Source organism: Podarcis liolepis (genome assembly GCF_965112155.1).
Source record: "Podarcis liolepis genome assembly, chromosome: 2".
NCBI classification, from domain to species: Eukaryota; Metazoa; Chordata; class Lepidosauria; order Squamata; family Lacertidae; genus Podarcis; species Podarcis liolepis.
Window position 1 is genome coordinate 102,229,269 of NC_139555.1, and position 25,694 is coordinate 102,254,962.

A 25,694-nucleotide genomic window follows, 5' to 3' on the forward strand; every position below is an offset into this window, starting at 1 on the left:
TGTGAATCTTCACAAGACTCCCGCTACAGGTCTTGTTTGCTTTGCTTTGCTCTGCAAACTTTCAGAGGATCTGAAAAAGTACAGCTTGATAGCCCCATTGTAGATGTTAACAAATATTATTTCTATCCCAACTTTCGGGGCTGCGCTGCATCCAATATCAGTCACACTCAAGAGCAGTAGACTACTGAAATTAACAGGCATGACTAACTTAGGTCCATTCATTTCAGCTAGTGTTGGACACAACCCTCAGTCTTTAAGAGGAACAGTGAGGAGACCTATCTGAGAAGTCTCCTCACATAACAAAGAAGATCAGGGTTCTGCGCTGTGTATAGGGTTGACAGATCTCCAGGTACAACTTGCAGTCTCTGGGTTTACCTGGCTCCTTCCAGGTGGCATGTGGAGGGCTTGAAACTGCTCTCCCCCCCCCCACTCCCAATTAACCTCAGAATCCAGGGACTGCCCCAGGGTCACCCATGGTTCTCAGGTTTGGGCCCTGAAATCTCAGGGTTTGGGATGCTACCAACCTGGCAACTCTAACCGTGTAAGGACTCCAGTGTAACAGACTCCCTACTGTAGATCTTCATCTTCCAACAAAGTGAGGAGGGCTGCAAATATAGGGATATGTGAGAAGGGGAGGGCCAACAGGTATAGGAACATATGTGCCTGGGTATAGGAACAAGTTAATTTGGGCTAGTGTGGCAGTCACTATGCTGTAGCTTCTCCCCACATAGAAATGTTAACATCTGGAACCAGATGTGGGGTCCATCGCACTGCAACTGGCCATCCAAGCACTGACTCGTCAAGAGGAAGGAGGCCAATCAGACAGACAGGCCCATCCCACCGGCCCTGTCTACGCTGCTCTAGGCTTCCACAGCATTGTCCTGACAGCATGGGAAGAAGCCATGTTGAAGCACTGCCTGTGGGATTACAATAATGTGCCACTTTGGAGGATCTCCTAAACCTAAGAAATGGGTTTTTCAGCGGCACAAGGAGCTATAGGCAGTGGGGGTTAGGCAAACAGATCTTTGGAGGCAAGACAGAATGCTTTGCTCAAACTCTTTCCAAACCATCCATGCCCCAAACAAAATTTTCTCAAAAATCCATGTTGCTTAAGGAGGTTAAGCTTCCTCATCAGATAAAGCCAGATTAGGACTTCAGAGCAGCCAAGAACCCAACAGTTAATATTTATGTTGATGAATTCCCTGGGAAGAGGGAATGATTGTTAAATCACTCTGGCAACTGTAAGGGGAGGCCCTAGGGGTCTCTTAGCAACTCTTAGCACCTTTAACAAACCACACTTCCCATAATTCTTTGGGGGAAGCCATGATGGTTTAAAGTGGTATCACAGTGCTTTAAATGTGTGGTGCGGATGTGGCCGAAGTGTGATCAGGTGCAGCCACACTATGGACTCCCGATCAGAGGTGAAAGGAAATGTATCAGCATCTCTTCCTTCCCAAAAGCATGTGCAGAGGGGAGAGGGAGGGTTTGTACAAATGTCTCATTTTGCCTGCAAGAACAAGATGAGATAGCCAGTTGATTCTGGTTTCCAAGAGGAAAGCTGTCAGAAGACGGGCTTTTAAAAGCATTATATCAAGAAGACAGGCATGCTCTTCATGAGAAAGGCGCAAACAAAAAGCAATCAAAAAAGGCCTAAAAACACACATACACACAGCTACCACATGACTACATAATACACAGCATTTTGCTGTTAAATACTAGTGTAGATCATCTTGGCTTGCGCTCTCTTTCATTTAGTATCTGCAAGCACAGAGAATGATTTTTTAAAAAATAAAAAAGGTGGGTTAAACATGAAAGCCTCTGAACATTGTGGAATTCCTTTGCACAAGTTCTCTGCACTATGGATGAAAAGCAACCTTAATTTCAGAAGCAATTTGCAGATTGTATGCAAACACACACACACACACACACACACACACACACACACACACACACAGCGCTACCTCTTCATCATTTACTGCCACACACATGCAAGAAAGGACAATGTGCCACAACTGAGACGTCACGGTTGACGGCAGGTGCAGCCAACTTCCTAATTCTATCAAATGGCCCATCATTCCAATTACGTGATGCTCAAGAACTCAGACAATCCGGTTGCTAAGTGCGCCAGGCGGTTATGTATTCTCCAGTTGCGGGCAACGCATGCAAAACATCATACAATATCCCAGGTTTTGCCTGGAGACTACTGCTTTATTGGAAAGCCAGCTAACTTACATAGCTGCAAGGCTATTCCATTCAATACAAGCAGAGAATTATTCTATGGGTTTTACAGTTACTTGGGTGCCAACCAACCATTTGTCTCTTTCCCCTCATTTGTTCTTCTATATCTTAGGCTCCTTTCCACCTTTAAGCAGAAATATTACATCTCTCTGTGGCACATCATTTTATATAGTGGCAAGCCCATCAGAGAAAGGACAGATCAGTCCTCCAGGGTTTATACAAAACACTCCACACAGAGGTTGGCTCAGATCTATCGGATTTGATATCCTCAGCTCCACGATCCCAGAAGCATACAGAGAAATGGAACTGAATGTCTGCCATTTTATCATTGAGCCACCTTGGTTTTAAGAGGATCAGCAACTGGGTTAAATAAATTGTATGAGCTTTCTTTAAATTTGCATACAAGTGAAACAACAGTTCTGACTAAGGGGAAAACACACACATAACACAGACCTTGTTTTTAGATGTCTGCATTTGCTGAAGCAGGCACCATCTTAAGAGAGACATTCCATCTTCTATGTGCATGCTAATGTTTCTCAAGATGATTACCACCTGCTGTTTCTGTAATTACTTGAATTAAAAATAGCTTTTAAAAAAACCATGATGTCCAATTACTTGGGAGCACCTTCCTGAAAATCAAAGGTGGTTTTTCCCTCCCTACGCAAATCAATTTATCTTCTAAGCAGACAACTAGATCAGGGGTAGGTAACCTATGGCCCAATCGCCTTCTCAATCCGGCTCACAGACGGTCCGGGAATCAACGTGTTTTTACATGAGTAGAATGTGTCCTTTTCTTTAAAATGCATCTCGGGGTTATTTGTGGGGCCTGCCTGGTGTTTTTACACGAGTAGAATGTGTGCTTTTATTTAAAATGCATCTCTGGGTGATTTGTGGGGCATAGGAATTCGTTCTTTTTTTTCAAAATCTAGTCCAACCTACCACATGGTCTGAGGGACGGTAGACCGGCCCACGGATGAAAAAGGTTGCTGACCCCTGAACTAGATTATACAGTTGACTCCTTAGTGGTGGTTCATGCTTTTCTGTACATGTTGTTTTGCCCCACACCAATATTCTATGAGTCCTCAGTATATACTTCCGTCATCAAAAATAACCAGCCAGCTAAATGCTACAATCAATAAAGCAAGTAACCTGCATTAGAAAGATGTCAGAAAGGGACAGGAAAGCAACAAGAAAAACAAAATCCCAGCAGGTTACTTTCAGCTTTGGAATTAATACAAGCCAAAACAGCACAATCCACACAAAAAATGTTACGGTATCAGTAGGCTTGAGGGGAAACCGAAGATTTACAGAAGTACCAAAAAAAAAAAAAAGTAGGGAAAAACTCAAGTGATGACTGAGCATGCTCAGTGGTCAGAATGATGGTCAGCTGAGTGTCGGTTGAAGGAACAGGAATGAAAAACCAGGGATGGAGAATGGGCCTTTTCTGCAGTGGGTCCCCATTTGTGGAATGCTCTCCCCAGAGACGTCTGCCTAGCGTCTTCATTACATATCTTTAGTTGCCAGGTGAAAACCTTCATCTTCAACTAGGCCTTTGGCTGATTAACATTCTACAGCCTTTTACATATGCTTGTAGGAGGAGGGTTATTGCATTGTTTTTTGTTTTTATTATGTATATTATGCTCTCATTTTGTATTTTTAACGTTGCTTTTATTTTTATTATGTATTTTTTTATATATTTTGATTTTATGTTGTGAACCAGCCCTGAAATCAATGGGTATGCAAATTTAATAAATAATAACAACTAACAAAAAACTCAGTTTATAGCAGAATAGCGCCGAAAAGTCAGAGCCGGTATCAGCCGAACTAGATTTTACAGCACTGATTTATGTGAGGATGGAGAAGCTAAACCCTGGTCTGCCTTTTCAAAATGAGTGCCCTATATTCATGAGCTATCAGAAGGCAAGATTTCATCAAGATAACATCTGAGAGCACAATGTTTTGCGAAATGTGTGTTATTGGTATCTTGCATATTCCCGCTGCTTAGAAAAGCTTTGAAGTGAAAACATAAGAGATGCAAAGCTTTTTATTATATACCGTGTTGTATGTTGTATTATTCTGAGATTTATAACAGCGGCGGCAAGTTTTAAAAAAAAAAAAAAAAATTCATGGCTTGCAGTTTAAAAGCTCTATATAATTAAGTCTTGGAAAAAAGAAAAGGGAAAAAAAACCAACCATGCACACAAAAAGCTTGCAAGCAGGAATACATAATCATAAAAGAATCACAGCTTGGTGTGAACATAGCAGCAATTAATAATATATTTCTCAGTAATAAAGTGAAAACTGTAGTAACTTAAAAGCAAACAGAAATTAGACTCCCTCGTAATTCCGCCCATTATAGGCTTCAGCATATTAGAGACAAGTCTTTATTACTTACACCCCAGGCTCAGAAGTCTGCACAGCCAAACAACAACAACTGCGCGCCAGATCTCAGGATGTGTGCATCTAAGACGGAATCCAAAATCTGGATCATAATCCTGACCAACTCAAGCAGATTGTGGCTTTGCACTTATTAAGAAAACATACACACAAAAGGCCACCTTTATATGCAACAATAAATGATGGTTAACAGATTAGTACTGGGATTGACGTGGGTGGCGCTGTGGGTAAAACCTCAGCGCCTAGGACTTGCCGATCGCATGGTCGGCGGTTCGAATCCCCGCGACGGGGTGCGCTCCCGTTGCTCGGTCCCAGCGCCTGCCAACCTAGCAGTCCGAAAGCACCCCCAGGTGCAAGTAGATAAATAGGGACCACTTACTAGCGGGAAGGTAAACGGCGTTTCCGTGTGTGGCTCTGGCTCGCCAGAGTAGCTTCGTCACGCTGGCCACGTGACCCGGAAGTGTTTGCAGACAGCGCTGGCTCCCAGCCTATAGAGTGAGATGACCGCACAACCCTAGAGTCTGGCAAGACTGGCCCGTACGGGCAGGGGTACCTTTACCTTTTACTGGGATTGAGCAGAGCACCAGCATGCACTGCCCCAGTACTCCCACTTTGCTCTTGCCCTCGAGCAAAGGGAACAATACGCCATGATGCCTTACCTTGTTATTACAACTGAACCCAAGATCGTGGTTTGCTTCTCCTGTTAAACCATGGTTTGTTTGTGGTTTATTCTAAGCAGATGTGCACAGTCCAGAGGAGGAAATAAGGGCCATTTTACACATTACTCGGAGGTGATCCTAGGCTGATCCTTGCAACTGAGTATACACAACCAACAGGTCGTTACAGTCAATCGTGACACCCCTGGCATGCCTATGTCTGTATAATACATATATTCGCATACACCTGTTTGTCAAATTCACACACACGGGCTGTACATGCACACACCTATAGGAAAAAGGAATCTTGTGAAGTAGCTCTAAGACAGAGAACCTGCATCTCTCTCTCTCTCTCCATAGGCCGAGGGAGCCGGCGTTTGTCCGCAGACAGCTCCCGGGTCATGGGCCAGCATAACTAAACTGCTTCTGGTGAACCAGAGCAGCGCATGGAAACGCTGTTTACCTTCCCGCCAGAGCAGTACCTATTTAACTACTTGCACTTTGATGTGCTTTTGAACTGCTAGGTGGGCAGGAGCTGGGACTGAGCAACCGGAGCTCACCCCTTCACGGGGATTCAAACCACCGACCTTCTGATCGGCAAGCCCTAGGCTCTGTGGTTTAGACCACAGCACCACCCGCGTCCCTTTCTTAAAGGCTTACTGCTACCCATATATGCCAAGTCCCAGCTACAAAACTAAAATTAAGGGGGAGGACACACCAAGCTATATAGCAAAGACATTTAACACATCTATACTGATCTTCTTGACTCGCATGGTTAATTTTAATTGCAGAATTCCATATCCGAGTGCAGAACTCAAGAAATCTACCCTCAGGGAGCTTGTGTGCCATAGTGACTAAGAGACTGAGCTTCCAATTGGGAAGATGAAAATCTCACCTTCTTTGTTTATTGCGATTATATAGTTGGCTATCAGTAGGTATCCATTGGTAACTTACAAATAAAACAAACTTTTAAAAATGCAATATTTAATAATTGAGCCATTCTGTCTTAGTCCTGAGATCTGCAATATGTGGGATAATAAATCAGAATTACCGGTACTTCCCAGGACTGTTGTAAGATTACACTGAGAAAATGCATGTGAATCATTTGAAAGAGCTATATAAATGTTAAATATTGATATTAAAGCTTAACACAACAACATAAGCTGAGCCCTGCTGGGTCAGGAAAATGGCCGGTGTGTTCCAACATCTTGTTATCACAATGGACAACCAGAAGCCTATGGGAACTCCAAAAGCAGGTGGTTCTGGGGATTTCATAGCTTGTGCTTTTGGAGCTGCTACAAAGCAACACACCCCAATAATAGCATGAATGCCAGAATACCAGGCATTAGTTAGTTTAGGTTATCTCGTTTATAGAATTAATACAATCCAACCCAAAAATACAATCCAACCCATGAAAAATCCTCAAGCTCTTATTATTTAGTTTACCTCATGCAAAGCTACAAGTTTCAAGAACCAAAGAAAGAAGGTAAGTAGCACATTTGTTTCAATTAAGTCACCAATTTAATTCTTCTAAGTTAGGCGCAAACCCCAGAAAGGAGGAGCAATAAGACCTTCCATAGCCCTTTCGCAAAAAGCTCTGACAAGCTGGTGCTAAAGGCCCAATCTAGTCTCCCACTAGAAGCCTTTCTCAACCTTGGGTTCCCCAGATGTTGTTGAACTACAACTCCCATCATCCCTAGCTAGCAAGGCCAGAGCTCAGGGATGAAGGGAGTTGTAGTCCAACAACATCTGGGGACCCAAGGTTGAGAGGCTGATTTAGCCAACTGAACTCAGTCCGCAAAATTCACATGGCCATTGATATGGGCATATGGGTAGCCAGATGTTTTGAAATATGTGTGTATATGTGTGTCTCTGAACAAGATGCTTCCGAGTAGCCATTTGCAACCCTTTTCAATGTAGCAGGCCACTTAAAATCAGAACTGAACAGTTTCCAAACTGCCATCTAATCACAATGTGCGGAGCCTTAAAATTCTTTTTCATAACTGAAGGCAAAGTCCAAGACTAGAAGTTGCCCAAGTTACAAAGAAAAGCCAAAAGCTCTGATTAAAAACGTACAAGGAAATATTTTTTAAAAAAATAAAATCCTGGCAATAGAACTTGGGCACTCCAAACATCTAAGGACTTGTAAGCATTTCTGAAGTTGACAATGCCACAACAAGCTCCCTGATGCTAATGCCTTCCTTTCTGAGGAGCTTCACAGCTTCCTCGGTATTTCATCTGCGCCAGTCAAAACATCACATCAGGAGTCAAAGGAGAATGGTCATTCAACATAAAGACTTTATGCAAGATTACTTAATGTACACATGTCACATTTAAAGCGCTCGTGTACCCCAATCTTCACTGCAGTAAAACAAACTACCAAAAACACAAAGGAAAACCACTTAACCAAAACATCCCCAAAGAACTGATTCTGCTAATACTCTCATCCTTTATCAGCCCAGCTGATTTACATTTTATTATTATTTCCACATGCGGGTCCCTACATTTAAGGGTTGCATTTGATAGTGTTGCTCAGCTGAAAGCAATGCTTTTTTAAAAAATCAGAATCACAGGAAGGAAGCAGCTTTTGGCTACCCTCTCCCCAGCAGCCCCCTCCCTACACACACCTCTCTCAATCTGCTCTGCAGGGTTTAGGGACACTCCAGAACAGACTGGGGAGCATGGAGGGCTGCAAAGGGGAGGTGTAACAGCTGGAAACTGCTTCCCTCCCTGTTGCTCCATCTGCTGAGCATCACTGCTGGATGCAACCTCTGTTTCTAGAGGACCAGCTGTAATCAATTGGTTGCACAGCAAAAACACCTAAGAGGCAAGCTGAAGACTTAAGTTATTGAGGTGTAAGATTTTGTGGGCCAGAGTCCACTTCAGCCAGATACATACATGCAAACGTAACTTTTGTTCCACACATTAAGTGGCCCAATAAATGTGCACAAAACGAGGACATGTAAATGAAAGCCCTGACACTGGTATTCAGTTACACATCTTATGCTCCATTTCCCCCAGAAACTGACAGCGTACTATTTTCATTCCACCACTGGATGTGCCGAATTTCTATTTTCCCCTCCCTCCAAACCCCCTCGCTGCATTTCCTAAGGATGCACAGTTTCCAAGACTGCTTGAAGGTTTCAAAAGCTACACCCTGGCATCATTAACTGAAAAACCAGCTTCTGTAAGCCTGCTGGTGGATATCAAACTCTCCTCTCAGCTTTTCCTCTGAAGCCTGCTAGCCAGCTCATCTGCCACTGCCTGGGAAAAAGAAGAGAGACATTTGACATTCTTAATCTGCAAGGACTTCATTAGGCACTACTGGAAATATAAAGTATGACGAGGAGCCAGGGGTGCGGGGGAGACAATCGAAAGGAAAGCCACCATTAAAATGTAAGATGTTTCATCTCCATAAGGCGATAGGAGTTAACACAAGTCTTGGAGGGCCCTCTCCTGTACATTCCATACTTTCTAAGAGACAACACACACACTTGCTGTAGACAAACGCAAATAAGCCCAGTTTTCCAAACATATTTACAGAGAGAAACTTCTATGGCTCCAAAGAATACTCAGCAGGAGAATATAAAACTCAAAATAAGTTTTCATTCAGAAACATGAAAACCAAGATATAAAATCATGCCTTTCAAAAGCTTACGGATACAGTGAGGACATGAAAACCATACAATGTCCCAACCAAGCAGGATTTATCAAATGATTATAAATCTGCTCCGCAAAGTATATTTTGTGTGCACCCAAATCAGAAAGCCCAGGGCAGAAAAACAACAACTATGATAAGTGTTTTGCTTGTCACACACATGCCAATCAATATTATTTTACAAATGCAGACACAGGCTATAATCTATCACAATCTTAGGAGCACTTAAGCCTATTGATTTCAGTGGGATTATGACAGTGGATTATGGAATATACAACATTGTCAGACGGCTACAGAATGCCTGCTGAAAAAACAGGCCCTTTCTTCACATACGTACAAGGTTGAGGTCCAAATCAGGCATCTTTTTTTAAATTCTTATCTCTTAGCATATGCCATTCTCTTCGGGACACTACATATGTTCCACCAATGCCAGGAGAATTTAGTCATTCTCCACCATGCACTGTACGATGCTAGTTATTTTTTGCAGGTATTCGTGTACCTACTACAAAGTGCCCTATATAAAGAATGCAATGTGGGAGAGGGAAAATGAACTTCCAACAGTGTTTGCCTCTTGCTAGTAAACACTATTTGCTCCAAGTAGCTTCTTTCTGGGAGAGAAAAGGAACACCACTGACTGACACATTTGATCCATGATAGACAACACTTGTGCTTCAGCCCAACACGAAGTTAGGCTTACTTCTGTGCAAGCATGCATAGGGGTCTGCTGAAATGCACATCATCAAGGCGTCACCAGCTTTCATTAAATATGGCTTCTTCTTCTTCTTTTTTAAACTAGCGGGGGGTGTATGTGTCTAATTTCAAAAGCAAAATTATTTGCAAAACAGCCTAAAATGCCTAACTATTATTCATAGTTTAGGTAGGAATATACTTCCAGGATGTTATGCGTGCCAGAACAAATAGCCTGTCAGTATTTGCGTTTGTTTATTTATTTGTTCAACTTCTAAACAACAGATTTACGGCACAGTCCTAAACAATAAATCCTCAGAAACAAGGCCCCCACCCCGTTCCAAGTTCAACTAGACTTATGCCCTGGTAAGTGTGTGCTGAACTGAAGCCTTGAATGTAGAAATGGTGACAAGTCCTTTGCCATGATGCAGCCTTGCAAATAAGTTACCAGCCTACTAATAAAATAAAACAACCTACAGGCTCATGTATGCCCCCTTTAGCTTTTAGGCTAAGGGACATAAGGGGAGGGATGTTTTGCACATTGTTTCCCTATGCGATCATCGGATACAGTTCATACTCATCACAAGCAACCAAGCTATTGCTTATTTACAGGCTTGCCCTATTTCCTGCCCCATAAATACTTCTGGGATCTCCCACCAGTGTGTGTGTGTGTCTCTACGTTGCATTGCCTTTCCTGCCCCGTACCTTGCCATGCACTTGTAAAACCTGCCAATTCCTGCGGTACATTAGCACATTTCACCAGGTGAGCCAATGCAAATGCTTTGCAGGCGATGTACAGCATCCATCAGGTAAAGTGAGCACGTAGTTCCCTTCCTCCCAGTAACCAAAGCTGTGCTCATTTCAGGACAAGGCATTGTTATGCTATTTTAGATCTCGCAAGAACTTGGCTAAGAGGAGAAACAATCACCCCTTCTCTCTGTAATTTGGGCTGCTAAGCACATTATAACATACCTGCTTTTGTGATATGCTGACACTGAAAGAGACTTGAACGGCTATGTGTTGGCCAGAGATTCCCTACTAATAGCTACTTCAAAGCCTGACATCAGCCCTCCTCAAGTGTTCAGCCCAAACACACCAATGGCTAAAACTAGGGAGGGGCTCATCTCTTTTTAATAAAAAAATATATATTTTTTATTAATTTACAACAAAAACATGCAAAAATTCCACATCCAACTTTTCACAAATTGTCTCTTTCCTGGACTTCCTTCAGCTTCTCCGTAAATCATCCATAGTCAATTTTAAATTATGCATTCCTTAAGTTTGTATTGTCATTAATTAAACCTTTCCCCTAGGGAGGGGCTCATCTCAGTCCAACCTCAACCTTCCTGCATTGAAAGGGAAGAGCTTCTAAGCACATTAAGCCAGCACGCTTAGACCTTCAGATCTTCCCATTCAATGAAGGTACGTGTTTGGTGGACTTGGTAATGAAGCATGTAGGTACCTTGGAGTGATGCTTGCAAATGCACCCCTCAACTTCCTCTCTCTTTGCATGTTAAGGCTGAGGGCTGTCAGCAGCATCCATTCTCCTACATCTTGATTCCACAGGTGCTACCGCCTCTAGCAACCCTCTTGCACCACATCTCAACAAAGGTGGCATCCAGAATCCAGAGTTTTTGGCTGGTCTTGGTAACCCACCCAAATGTGTAGCTCTCATGACACTGTTGTTCCACCAATGTGGAGAAGTCTCTTCCTCGACACCACGTTGAACTTCCAGTACTTCCAAAGCGTAACGTGACCACAGAGAGCTCCGGAGAAGGACCTGCTAGGAGGCTGGAAGGACATTCACCATGGCAAGTGTGGCAAGTAAATCTGTAAGCCCCTGGTATGCAGAAAAATGTCCTACCATTCTAACACACCTGACCCGCTGTGTGTGACAACTGTATTTGAAGAAATAGCAAAACACTAACTTTCATGGCAGTCTGCACATCAAGTTAAACCACTCTGGTTGTTTAAGTACGATTTAATGCAAACAAGTTGCCTGTTGGTGGTGCAAGCTGCTCAAATGTTCCTGTTCTGATCCTCCAGGCACAACAAACCTTGGTTTGTTGTGCTGCCAGAACCTGCAGTCGTGGTTTGTTTCCCCTACATGCCAAGGTTCAAATGGCATGACAAGCCAGGGCTGCTACTCCCAGCACAGCTAGGAACAGGGGAGCAGCGAAGCAGGGGACTTTTGAGCAGTGTGCACCAGCAAACTGTTCATTCACATTAAACCGTAGTTAAACATTAACTATGGTTTGATGAGATATGAGGACCAGGCCTATTAAATTGATTCACACAAGGAATCAGGCCAACAGTCCTATCTAAGCTAGTGCTGTATACCTGTTCTGGAGACAATTCTCCAGGACAAGGTCTCAAGCAAATATCTTTCTCAGACCTGCACGTGGAAGTCCTCTTAACTGGAGAAACCAAGGATCAAATCTGTGTGCTAAACATGTGCAATAACCTCTCTAATTCATAACCACAAGCACTCTTCATAAGATACAGCTTGCCTTTGAACAAAGATTCCTCAAACCTAAAACTGAACCTTCTTTTATCCATTAATGTTGTTAATATGCCGTACATCTCAGAAGCCACATCTCCCACACACGAGTGCAAGCAGAACAGATCTGCATGAGTCTGCGATGAAAGAAGTGTCACACAGTCCGAATTCCATTAATAATTCTGCAGCCCTTACAACGGTGTTGTATGAAACTTACATCAATGTGTGTTTTCTTAAAGCAATCCCGTAAGCCTGCCTTCCAGATGTAATTACTGCACAATATATATCAGAATCAGAAAGAAAGGCTTCACTTGTACAGGCGAGATTGAGAAGAAATCAATATAAAGAAGATAAATGCTTCTTCTCGGGAGCTGCAGAATTTCAAACAGTGAGAAGTTTTAAGCCCCCTTTCTCTACTTTCTACAACCTTTTTCGAATCAAATTGAAGGAGCTACTATAACAGGATGAGGAACCTGTAGCCCAACAAGATCTGAATGGCCATGCATGACGTCCTTCATCCATGACCAGCTCTCCACGCTTGCCAAGAGTCCCCACTCCCACTTCGAGATAATTTCAGATGCAGTTGAACTATTTCTATAGATGTCCAGTTTTAGTCTTTTACAGCACAATCCTACGCATGTTTACTTGAAGTTAACCACACTGTACTGAATAGAGATTACTCTCAGCTTGTGTGTGTGCATGCACATGTATAAAATTGCAGTTTTTTTAAACATCTTTCTTTTCCCCACCCCGTTACACTTTTATTTCAACCCATAAAATGATCCAAGATAAAAAGATGGCATCAAAAAGGTCAATGTCACAAAACTTTCTGCTTTTAATCTTAGCTATAAAGAGGTGCTAATAAAAAAAAAGTATTAAAAGCCTAATAAAAAGAAGCCACAGCATAGTGGAAGTTGCTGTGGGAGAGGGGGTGTAGATGCGAATCACATCAAGTGACTGTAGGGTTTCCTAAAGTTAGGCTGCAATCCCATTCCATACCCACTTAAGAGTATGTCCCATTGGATTCAATGGGGTTTCAATTCCTAACAGAGATGCCTTTTTTCACGCTTCACATGGTTCCCTTACTACCCAGCTTGAAGGTCCCCACCTACCTGAAGCATGTCTGCAAAGCAATCCTGCACATAAAGTAAGTGCCATGGAGTTCAATGGGGCTTTCTCCCACTTAAGCAGGTACAGGATTGCAGCCTGCTCCCTTGATCTGAATTGGGTTTCTCTTGGACATGTATAGGATTGTTCTTTTAAGTGAACAAGTCAACCAGGTAACCTTTTAAGAATTGTGTATATGCATTTGTGTGTGTGTGTGTGTGTGTGTATATATATGTATGTATGTATATATATATATATATACACACATACATATATATATACATACACACACACACACACATATATACACACACACACATATGTGTGTGTGTGTGTGTGTGTGTATATATATATATATATATGGATGGTGATGAAATGCCTTTGTATAACAGGGGCATCATCCTTCAGGCAAATTTGCTAGCTACTCGCCCCTACCAGAAAGAAAAAAAAGAATGAATGAAAGAAGTTGATCATGGAAATGAATTCATTGGCAGTTGTTGTTTTTTTTACACTTTGTTAGTAATACATAGGCAGGTTTCAGGTGTTCCTCTTTCCAGCTGTGGCAATCAACACTGCGCTGAAATGAAATGCAGAAGGATATGGTGTGTGATAAAAAAATCATACCTTTACAGCACTTGGAAGGGTTAATGCTAAATTTAAGAACAGCTCTTTCTCAGGAGATCTGTGTGCATATGTTGGGGGACTTTGGGGATATGTGTTGAACGAAATCCAAGAAAAGACTGAAGCTCCACAGTGCCTCTATTGGTCCGTCTATGTTACTGTATATGGTGGGAAAGGGGAGGGGGCAGAGAACAACTCTCTCTCTCTCTCCTCCAAGCTTCCCTGACATTTTTAACTTTTCTCAGCTCCAGGCTCAAGCCTGCAAAAGGGAAAGGGGGAGCAAGTTTGCTGCGCTCTGCAACTGTTGGAGAATCTTGCCTTAAACCAAGGTTTTCCACTGTGCCTAAGAAGTGGGGGAAACAGCAAATGCAATCATCTTTTTCCCCCACCTCCACCCGCCCACATTTAACACAACACACCACGGAGGCAAAAGACTCAAGAAAACGCCCATCAGCCTGGGAATGATTTTTGGCCATGCCCAGTTCTCCAGAAAGAAGGAAGGCTGGGGAGAGAGATTTCTAGGCCAGCCATCTCCTCTGCTTTTCAGAACCCCCAATTCTCCTGCACCTCCTTATCCAGGATCTGACCTTCCTCCAGTTCTAACTCATTAACACCGCCCTCCTCACTCACCCCCCCATCAAGGTCAAATGATGTGACACCAGCCCAGCTTATCAGGCTGAAAGGCATGCAGAACCGCTGCAGGTAAAGGTGGAAGAGGTCAGGAAGGTGGAAAGGAAAAGGGTTTATCATCAGGACCAGCATCGGTGTCAGAGGCTGACGCCCAGCTGTTATCTCTCCTCACCCAGGTGGCATGGCTGGAACCCACTGCCTGTGCACACACAGCCTTTAGCACAGAGGAGGGAAAACGCACCCCCCCCAAAAAAGACACACACACACACAGCTGGCATTCCTACCCTGCGATGCCTAGAAAAGCACTGCACCAAATCTGAGATCTCAGCAGGGCGAAGACTACAAAAGGGGAAAGGTGTGTGTGTAAAAAGGAGGGGAGGGGATGTCCACTCTCTTAACCCCCCTCCCAAAAAAGAGATCACGATGGAGTTTAACGGGAGGGGGTGCAACCCCCGAATTTTGGGGTTTGGCTGCCTGCTCCTCCTGGAAATTCACCAAGCAGGAGTGGGTTTGTGGGTTCTTGTTTTTTTCGGGTGGTGGGGTTGGAGAGATTCTATGTGGCTGCTAAAAGGGTAGAGATAAGGCGAGCGGATTGGCGGCAGTACTATTATAGTGGCAGTCCTATTAGACACACAAACACACACACACACCCGGTCGAGGAAGGGAGAACAGCGCTGGCGGGCACAATCACACATAGCCACTCATCACCGAGGCAAGGCTGGATGGGATCACACTACGCCGCTACACGCTGAGCACTGCGGGAGGAGCGCCGGGCTCGCTCGCTCGCTCTCTCCTTCATTGATTTGCCACAAGTATAGAGCGGGTGATGGGCTGGAGTAAGGAGGGAAGAAACCGGAGGTTGGTTGTTAGTTGGGGGAGGAAGAAGGGAGGAAGGAGAGAGAGAGAGAGAGGTGGTGGTGGCGGCAGGAGAAGTTCCGAGGAGTGGTGCTAATGGGCTTGAGGTTTTGTCATCCATTGCCCAGAATCTCCCGATCCAAATAGGGGTACCCTATTGCTTCCCCAAGAAGCGAGATTCCTTTTCGTTCTCCTCGGATCCCGAGTTTCACACGCGCACACGTATTTTCCAACAAGCAGCAGCCAAACACGCCTTCCTAGGAGAGAGGAGGGGGGATCGGGTAGATCTATAGATGTACTGGGTCGGTTTGAGGGGGGGAAGCACGCCCTCCCCCCCCCTTTTGGTCCACACAGTGACAGCACACACACACCACAAATGGGGGCGACTGGAGGGGACGTGTAAGCGCAACGGAAAGACGAGACACACGGATCGTTAGGTAGAAAGAGAGAAAATATATTGCCCCCCTCTCCCCCCCCCACCAAAAAAAAACCGCTTTAAAAAATAAAAAATACATCCCATATTAAGATTTCCACTCACCGGGGAAACACACCACGTAATGGAGCACGGAGACGGTGATTTTCAAGAAAAAGATCCAGCAACACGGTTGCAGTAGCCTCCGCATCTCCAAAGCCGCACATCGAAACAAACAGAAGGGGGTTCTCTCTTTAAGTATATTTTCAAAAATTCAGAAGGATGAGGATTCCACATACACCAATAATAATAATAATAATGTGTGTGTGAGAGAGAGAGAGAGAGAGAAGGTGCGGGGGTGGGAAACTTGTTGAAAATAGTATTTTTTGAAAAAGTTGCACACTTTCCTGCCCCGTCTCTGGAACAAAATAAAAGAGCGGGGAAGGGTGGGGGTTAACCCGAAAAAGAAAAAGAGCGAAGCGATGGACCAACCCCCCCCCCGCCCCTCACTATTAAAAATAATAATAGCAAATTGGCGCGCGCGCGCAGCCTCTTCCTTTCCGTCTTCTCTGCCCTGAATTTGTGCCTCTGGATGTGTGCAAAGATAAAAGAGTCCCGGAGTTCAGCAGACCCGCCGCTCCAGGCCTCGGGAGCAAATGCTGGCAGCAGGGTGAGGAGGCGGAGGGACGGGACTCGGGAGCCGAGAGCTCACAACTTCCCTCCAGCCCGCAAAAACAGCAGCAGCAGCGCCGGCGCCGGGGATCGGTGGCTAGCGAGCGCCTCGGCTGGGCTCGGACTCTCTCCTCTCGCCTTCATGCGGGCAGCGCCGTGCAAGGCCAAAGGGAAGGAGGCATTCTTGCAAACAGCAGTCGGAGCAGCGGCGGCGGCGATAGTAGCAAAATCCACTCCCCAGCCCCAGCGATCGAGGGCTTGCAGCAGCAGCGGCGGCGGCGGCGGCGAAGAGTCGGGCTGCCCGGAGCAGCTCTCAGTCCATCCCGCTGCTAGAAGTTGGGGCTCCGGAGCAAGCTGGCGAGGAACAGTCAGGCAGGAGCTGCTGGAAGCTTTCCATTCTTCCATACAGGAAGTAACATGTGAGCCTAGATCCTGGCTGAGACTTTAAAGCGGAGAGGGAGAGGGAGCGGAAGGGAGAGAGAGAGAGAGGAGAGGCGGGGGCGCGCAGGGGAGGAGGGGGGAAAGGGGGGGTCTCGGCTTGGCGCGCACTCGAGGCTCTTAAAGCGGCAGCGCCCGCTCGCCTCGCTCTCGTCTCCAGTTCTGCCGGCGAGCCGGAGGAGGGAAACTAAAGGCAGAGCGCGCGCGCGTGTGAATGAACGGGTGCATTTCGGGGAGAGACCTTTTTATGCTTGTATGGAGACACGCCGTTTCCTTGCACGCGCACGTCTCCACTGTGCACATTTACACACACACACACACACACACAGCAAGCGATCCTCTTGTGGGAAGGGAAATCCTTGAGGGATTTCGTTTCCACGTTCGCGCACGCGTTTCTCAAAGCTCTCCAGCACGCCTCTCTGCGAGCGAGGGACGTTTCTTGCAGCCGCCGTCGTTGACGCCTCTCTCGCCCTTGCCAGACGTGCAGGCAGTGTCCGGGGACGAGGCAGGCAGCGGCACACGCCTGCAAGAACTTCTCTCGCACTCCTCTTCGGTGGATTCCTACACGTGTCCTTGCACGCACGTGCGCACACAGCGCTTTCGCGTTCGCTCAGTTGCCACACGCTGGACGGCTTCGCACACTCGCATCCCGCGCTGGAGACACAAAGGGTATATTCTCATTCGCGGTATTTCGAGAGATCAAGCCAAGACGAGCGAATATATTGCACAATATTCCGTGCACCACGAAGACGTCACTGTTCGACAGTGGAACGGACTCCCACGAGAGGCGATGGACTCTACTTCCTTGGAGGTTTTTAACCAGAGGTTGGATGTACCACCCGTCACGTATGATCTAGCGGGAGATTCCTGAATTTCAAGGGGTTGGACTAGATGACCCTCGGGGATCCCTCCCAACTCTACAATTCTGTGATACTCTTTCACTGTTACTTCCTTATATACATTCATTTTGTTTCTCGTGCAACCACCCACCAGACAGAAAAAGGGAAATCTCTCTCTCCCCGCCCCCGTCCAAATACACACAATCTTTCTGCCTCACGGACACATACGAGTACTGTATTCCCACTCTCACGCGTGCACACGCAGCCGCCTCTTTGTGCTGAACGCTCCACGCATTACTTACTTACACACATACACCCTCCCACGCACTTCCAGGCACACACTCTTTCACACACAGAAATGTTCCCCCCTATTCTCTTCCTCGCACACACACACACTCCCTGCACTCTTGCAGACACACAAACTATTTTCATGTACACATCCCCGCTGGATGCATAGAACCATATTCCTTCGCACGCTCTCTCTCATACACGTTTGCTGTAATGGACGGGGTAGCAAATATCAAGCAAATATTGAACGCGCTCCCTCTTACACATGACACACACACACACATACAGAGAGAGTCTTTCTGCATGGCAAAAGCCTGCGGATTCATCCCCCAGCCCCTTTTGCAAAATCAGGCCGGCTGCATATTTTTTCAATTTCCTGACAGCAGGGGGACTTAAAGCAATATCGATCCATTTAGCACCGGGGTCTTTTCTAACAAGTGCAATACAATAGCTAGCACCTGGATGTGTTTTACTAAACAGTTCTAATCCGATTGAGCATCATAAAATAATGCAGACATATGCGTCTGTGTGGGGGTGGTTGGGCTGTGTGGGTTTTTAAAAAAAGCCAGACCCGCAACATTTTTGGAAGATCCCAGCATTGCGATATGAGCAGTGGCGGAGAGGTTAAAAGGAACCTTATAGCTGTGATCAGAACGAAGCAGAGCCCAGAGGCTAGGCTGATCTCTGGAAAGATAGGAGGGAGCGATTTCCTTTTTAGCCCATGCGTTTAAATAAAAAGCAATCCGGGAGAGGCGTTCTGGAGGAAATGCCTTATCTGTAATGAGTTTTGTCCCTTCCTTTAGACTGGGAGATTTTATCGAGTTTTAGTTATAAGCAGCGCAATATTTTGCCTTTATGCTGCTCCTAACTAGTGCCTGGGAGCTGAGACTCCCTCCCACCCCTGCCGGATAAAATGTATAATTGAGTCAAGATAATTTGGCATTTGTAATTTTTCTTTAAAAGAAAAAAAAACCCCACATCCCACACTTATCTAAATTGTATCTCTTTGAAGCTACTTGTACTATTATACCACCTTCGATACACGCTGGTATATTGTTGTTATTATTATTATTTATTTATTTATTTTAAATGCAAAATTATTATATGCAATGCAGCTGCAGCAAGTGTGCAAAAAATTTAAAAAAATTCTGAAAACCTGGAGTTTTGAGAGTTCCAAATGTATTCTGAGCATTTCTATAACTTCATACAGAACATTATGCATATGGCTGGCCAATGTGTCTCTCACCCCAACCCCCCATGCATTTTTGGTAAAGCAAATTATTCAAGGGTGGGTAGGAACCATAGCTCAGTGATAGGACACCGGCTTTGCATGCAGAAGGACACAGGTTCAATCCCTGGCAACTCCAGGTAGGGCTGAGAATGTCTCCTGCCAGGTCTCACTCAGTCTAAGGCTCCTAACCCGCAATCTGGGTAATTTGTCAATTGTAGAATACGGATAAGGTGTTTTGATGCAGGGCTGCCTTGCAATCATATGAATATCATCACTATTATTGTTCAGGTTTATTATTATTCTTGCCTGCCCTTCACCATGATGCCCCAGAGCAAGTTACAACAATGCAAAATGCGGCATTACAATCAGAACAATTGAAAACAATATGCTTCTTCACTCAGAAACAACCTCTCATACTCTGTGGAATGTACTGCTCCCATTCACTGACACCCAACTTATATCCACTTAAAACCCATCTGAACTGAATGGCGCTTGCCTTGTGAGTAAACAGGTCTACGATTGAAATGTTGCTTTAAAAATAAAAAGGCATGCCATTCTGAAAAGAAATGATTTCTCCCCCCTCCCCCCCGACAAAAAAAAAAAATGCTATGGGAAAGGACTTTTCTATTAATATTCTGGAGCCTTTTAATTCTGGGTTCACCCATACCTCCAACAGAGAGTTACAGATAGGTCATTTGGTAGAACATCAGACTCTTAATCTCGGGTTTATGGGATCAAGCCCCATGTTGGGCAAAAGATTCCTGCTACATGACCCTTGTGCGCCTTACAACTCTACAATTCTAAGATTCGATGAAATTCTCAGAGATCCCTGGAAAGAGGGATTGACTGCGAAACCACTCTGAGAAATGTTGCTCTGTGAGGTGAATAGGGGTCTCCTAACAACTCTCAACACCCTTAACAGCTCCAAGGATCTTTTGGCAGGGAGCTGTGGCTATGTGAAGTGGTATGGTACTGCTTGTGAGAGGCAGAGAAAGGAGGAGTAATTTTGTGTACGCACAAAGATAACTTGAGGAGCTCAGAGACAAGGCAACACTGCAACCAGTTTTTGTCAGCCAAATATGTCTTCATTTTACCTAGTACAGTCACACCTTGGAAGTTGAACAGAATCCGTTCTGGAAGTCCAAAGCGTTCGGAAACCAAAGCATGGCTTCTGATTGGCTGCAGGAAGCCCCGTTGGACGTTCGGCTTGCAAAAATAGTTTGCAAACCAGAACAGTCACTTCTGGGTTTGTGGCGTTCAGGAGCCAAAATGTTCGGGAACTAAGCTGTTTCACAACCGAGGTACGACTATTTGACCAATAAGCTGACATTACCTGGAAGAGGAGGAACAGCGTGGTAGCAAGGTCAGAGCTGTGTGGGCACACTAGGTTGGGTCTGACAGTGCACTTGTGCAGCCCAGACCTCACCACTGGCCTGCCCCCCACCCAGGTAAGCTGCAGTGATACTGCCAAGAGAGCAGGTCTGCCCTACTACATGGGCTGCAACTGTTGCTCCCTTGATGCAAACCATTCCAGCTTCACTAAATATCGTATTTTTCGCTCTATAGGATGGACCGGACCATAGGACGCACTTTGTTTTAGAGGGGGAGAACAAGGAAAAAAAATTCTCCCCCTCTCTGCTCAGCGCCCCTTCAGCGAAGCAGCAGGAGAAACCAGCGTCCCTTCCATTTCTCCTCCCTCTTGGCTGAAGGGGCGCTGCGCAGCTCTCCCTCTCTGCTGAAGCCAGGAGAGTCTTGCTCTCCTGGCTTCAGTGAAAGGAACCCGAAGCCTGCGGAGCGCAGTGGGAACTCGTGCTACGCTCCGCAGGCGTCAGGCGGCTATCCCTGAAGCCTGGAGAGCGAGAGGGGTCGGTGCGCACCGACCCCTCTCGCTCTCCAGGCTTCAGCAAAAGCAACACGAATCCTCCGGAGCGCGGAGGGAGCGCTCCCTCTGCACTTCGGAGGCTTCACGTTGCTATCGCTGAAGCCAAGGAGCCTGCATTCACTCTATAGGATGCCCACACATTCCCCCTTAATTTTTGGAGGGGGAAAAGTGCATCCTATAGAGCGAAAAATACGGTAGCTATAAAACCACACTGGTGATGGAAGGAGAAGAGACATGGACCCCTGTCTACCACACACACCATTTCTGTTGGAACTGTGCCTCAGGCGGCTGACTAGCACAAATAATACTTCTAAGGCCATGTTCACACCATGCCTTATGATGCCACCTTAAACAGTTGTGTCTTCTCCACAAAGAATTCTGAGGGCTGTAGTTTTCGGAGGGAGCTGAGAGGCCCCTATTTTCGTCACTTTCCTCACAAAGTTCCCTGTGAAGAGAAACAGTTTGTTGTTCTGGATTGACTGTTAAGGCGCTCTGGGAACTCTAGCTCTGGGTAGGGAATAGAATGTCTCCTAACAGCACCTTTAACAAACTACAGCTTCCAGAATACTTTGGGGGGAAAGCCATGACAGTTTAAAGTGAAACCATAATGCGTTAAATGTATGGTGTGATTGTGGCCCGATTCAATGTAGAAACTTCTCCGAAAGGTAATAAAAGTAATTGTTCTGGATTAGCAGTGATCCACGTCCTCAAAATGTGCTTCCTTCACATATCCAATCTATACAGTGGTACCTCAGGTTAAGAACTTAATTCGTTCTGGAGGTCCGTTCTTAACCTGAAACTGTTCTTAACCTGAAGCACCACTTTAGCTAATGGGGCCTCCCGCTGCTGCTGCACCGCCACCGTACAATTTCTGTTCTCATCCTGAAGCAAAATTCTTAACCCGAGGTACTATTTCTGGGTTAGCGGAGTGTGTAACCTGAAGCATCTGTAACCTGTACTTTGTATGTGTTTTCTCCCACAAAATCGTATTTTCAAGGCCAGACAAGCAGACAAAGCTACCATCAAAGCAGCTTCCTGTGTGCTTTTCTCTTGTCCAAAAATTCTGCCTTGATGTGTAAAAAAAAAAACCCAAACAAATTGGCTGCAGGCAGGGGGAAATGAAATGGCATGTTGGTGACCTGATGCTCCAAATGAGGATATTCCTGTTATGGCTCCAATTAGAGAGGGGAAAAATAAGCAAAGCGGCTAAACTACCTTAAAGTTTATTTTGAAGGCTAGAGGTCATCCTCCTCCCTATTTGTGCTATTTTCTGGAAGCCCAGAGGATAGGAACTGATGGTGTATCCATGTCCTTTATTTGGGAGGGTCCCAAGCAACTGTGAGCTGTAGTCCACAATATTTTGATGTTAGCCCCCAATATTTTGATATGTTAAGCCCCCAAATAAAGAGCAATGAAATGTTTTGTCAGAGGGTCCCCCTTGGTATGTGGTTGGCCACTATGAGAAAAGGATGCTAGATTAGATGGGCCATTGGTCTGATCCAGCAAGCTCTTATGTCCTCATGGTACGTTTCCGAGCACAATTCAAAGTGTTGGTGCTGACCTTTAAAGCCCTAAACGGCCTCAGTCCAGTATACCTGAAGGAGCGTCTCCACCTCCATCGTTCTGCCCGGATGCTGAGGTCCAGCACCGAGGGCCTTCTGGCGGTTCCCTCACTGCGAGAAGCCAAGTTAGAGGGAACCAGGCAGAGGGCCTTCTCGGTAGTGGCGCCCTCCCTGTGGAACGCCCTCCCACCAGATGTCAAAGAGAACAACAACTACCAGACTTTTAGAAGACATCTGAAGGCAGCCCTGTTTAGGGAAGCTTTTAATGTTTGATGTATCACAGTATTTTAATATTCTTTTGGAAGCCGCCCAGAGTGGCTGGGGAAACCCAGCCAGATGGGCGAGGTATAAATAATAAATAATTATTATTATTATTATTATTATTATTATTATTATTATTATTATTATTATGTTCCTGAGGTAGGAGTTTGGTAAAGTGTTACTTCTTCCACTGCTGTCCCATTGACAAAAAGCTACCTGGGTTTTTATTCATGAAGTAAGCCAATATGTTGTTTGCATCTGTCTGTCTCATGAGACAATGGAGGAGGGCACCTTTAGAGGTGTAGTCAAACCACTGGAGTTACAGCGCCTGCTGTGGCTGTAGAGACCGATGTGGGAGAGACATGTTTTGTTGCAGCTGGGGCAGATGAGGGCATCCTCTTGTGCTGCTGCAGATGCAACATGGCGTTTCTTCTTTCTGAGCTCCCAGTGGTCATTTCTTCTCTGGTCACTGCTGTTAATATATCATCTGACTTATTGTCTCCAAGCGCTGCGGTCATCTGCAAGGGATTCCCATATAGTAGGGTTAATGATGCAAGCCTTTATGTCACCTTTGCAGACGTCTTTGTAATGCAGAGTCAGTCTGCCAACAGGCTTAGTGCCTAAAGCCAGCTCCCTTTACAGCATGTTCTTGGGGATCTGCCATCTTCCAGTCTGTGGACATGACCAAGCCGTCCCACCACATGTACGAATGTGGTGGGAATGTGGGCTTGGAAGAGCACATCTTTTTTCGAGGCTCTGTCCTGCCATGTAATGCCCAAAATCTTCCTGACACAGTACATCTGGAAGATGTAGAGGCATTGCTCCTGATGGTTGTAAGTTGCCCACAACTCACTTCCATAAAGCAGGATGCTGAACACACAAGCCTGGTAGACCTTCATCTTTATATTATCGGTCATTAGCATTGCATTCTCCCAAACCCTTTTGGAGAGGTGAGCCATTGCTGTGGCTGCTTTGCCAATATGTCTGTCCAGTTCAGCATCAATGGAAAGGTTGTTGGTTAGGGTAGAGCCCAGGTAGACCAAGTGCTAGCGACATCTTGACCCAGATGTTGGTCTTCATCAGGCTGAACTCCCTGCAGGCTTGGGCAAAATGGTTGCTGAGTCTCTGTAGAGCTTCCTTGAAGTGCACAGCCAAGGTTGCATCATCTGCAAACAACATTTCTTGGATAAGAACCTGCCACACTTTTGTTTTGGTGTGGAGACATGTCAGGTTGAACAGACCCCCGTCGCTTCTTGAATGGAAGTACTGTACACACTGTCTTCAGTCGAGCTGAAGACATAGGAGAGCAACCGGGAGAAGAATATGCCAGAGAGAGTAGGAGTGAGAACATAACCCTGTTTCACACCACTCTTCATAGGGAAGGAAGGCATCTGAGGATGAACTATCACATTGGACGGTGCCATGCATGTTCTTGTGGAAGGACACAGTCATCTTGTGAAGCTTAGGTGGTCATCCTATCTTGCTGAGCAGTGTGAAGAGTCCTTTTGATCCCGCAGATCCATGTAGGGGGCTTTCATACGACACATCCTTCCACTTGATTTCACACCCGCTGTGAGAGACAAGACAATGCTTTGTGGGTCTGGGTTCACATTTTGAAACTTCATGCTCCACTTTTGTGGCGCTGCAGCCATCAGAGTTCTTTGGAATGCACCAGCCTCTCCTAGCAGCCCTATTGCAGACAATTCAAAAATAAAACCTCCACAAAACCTAAATTATGCTTAAGCATTGACTACAAAGCAGGATATAAAACCAGGGATTGAAAAAAATGTTTGCAGACCAAGGCTTGCATTAACTGTGATTAAGTGTTATACCTGCATCAAATATTTCCTTCTGGCTTTAACATCTATGAAATATTTCGAAAGGCATAATAGTTAAGAAAGACGTGCTTTTGGTGCAGAGGCTCAGAGCACCAATCATGCACAACCCAATTTCCCCTGCAGCCATAGGTCAATCATTATTACATCATTGGCATATATCAGATTGAGATCGGGAATGATGGGAGTCATTTTTCTTTTTGCATTAGCAATTTGGTTGGGTTGAGGAGCCATAAAGATATATGACAGAGGTCTGGCAAATGGAAGCAAACAAGATTAAGCAGTTAGCTATTTCCTTTCCAGTATCTCCTTGCCTATGGCACATTGTCTATCAACAAGAGGTAGGTACAAATTGTTCCTTTAACTGTTCAAATAGAGAAAGCCGTATAAAGGCCATGTTCCATTTACAGCTTTGATGCTGTGCAGCTGGGAAGAGTGTCTCTTGCTGGGGTGAGCCAATTGTCTTCCCAAAGATTAAAATAAAGAGTTTCCAACTCCAGATAAAGGTGGGATAGAGGAAACTAAAATATTACAAAATAAAGTCAAGCTTGATTGAGAAAGTTGCAAAGGTTGCGATATATTATTGACCGTGAAGCACAGTGGCAACATCAAGGTGGACAGAATAAACCCAGGATCTCTTTCTGTATGGCTTCCAAGCAAGGGTGAAGAGAACATGTGGTAACTTATATTTTATTTTCCCTGTTTGAGCAGGCTTTGGGTAAATACCACTGGTGTGTCTTCCTCGGGCATCTGAGGCAGCAGGGCCCACCTCCCAGTTGTAGAAGCGGCTTTGAGGGAGTGTTTTGTTTCTTTTACTGCTGCCTCCATAAGCATATGGACATCACTCTTGGGAATGGAATGGAAGTCTGTTAATTTATCTGATCCGACAAGGGAAATAATAGGAAACTGAAACTCAGATTCACAT

The 25,694-nt window shown here is 45.2% G+C and overlaps 1 protein-coding gene across 3 annotated transcripts in view; it reads right to left on the minus strand.

The window, feature by feature from the left end:
• PTPRG (protein tyrosine phosphatase receptor type G) overlaps window positions 1-17,030 on the minus strand; it is a 536,428-nt gene extending 519,398 nt beyond the window's left edge. For all 3 annotated transcript variants that reach the window (XM_083491124.1, XM_083491123.1, XM_083491119.1), the window contains exon 1: window positions 15,888-17,030. In XM_083491124.1, the coding sequence (XP_083347250.1) occupies window positions 15,888-15,972 (85 nt within the window). In that variant the 5' untranslated portion in view covers window positions 15,973-17,030. The remainder of the gene's footprint in view (window positions 1-15,887) is intronic.
• Between the last annotated feature and the right edge of the window lie 8,664 nt (window positions 17,031-25,694).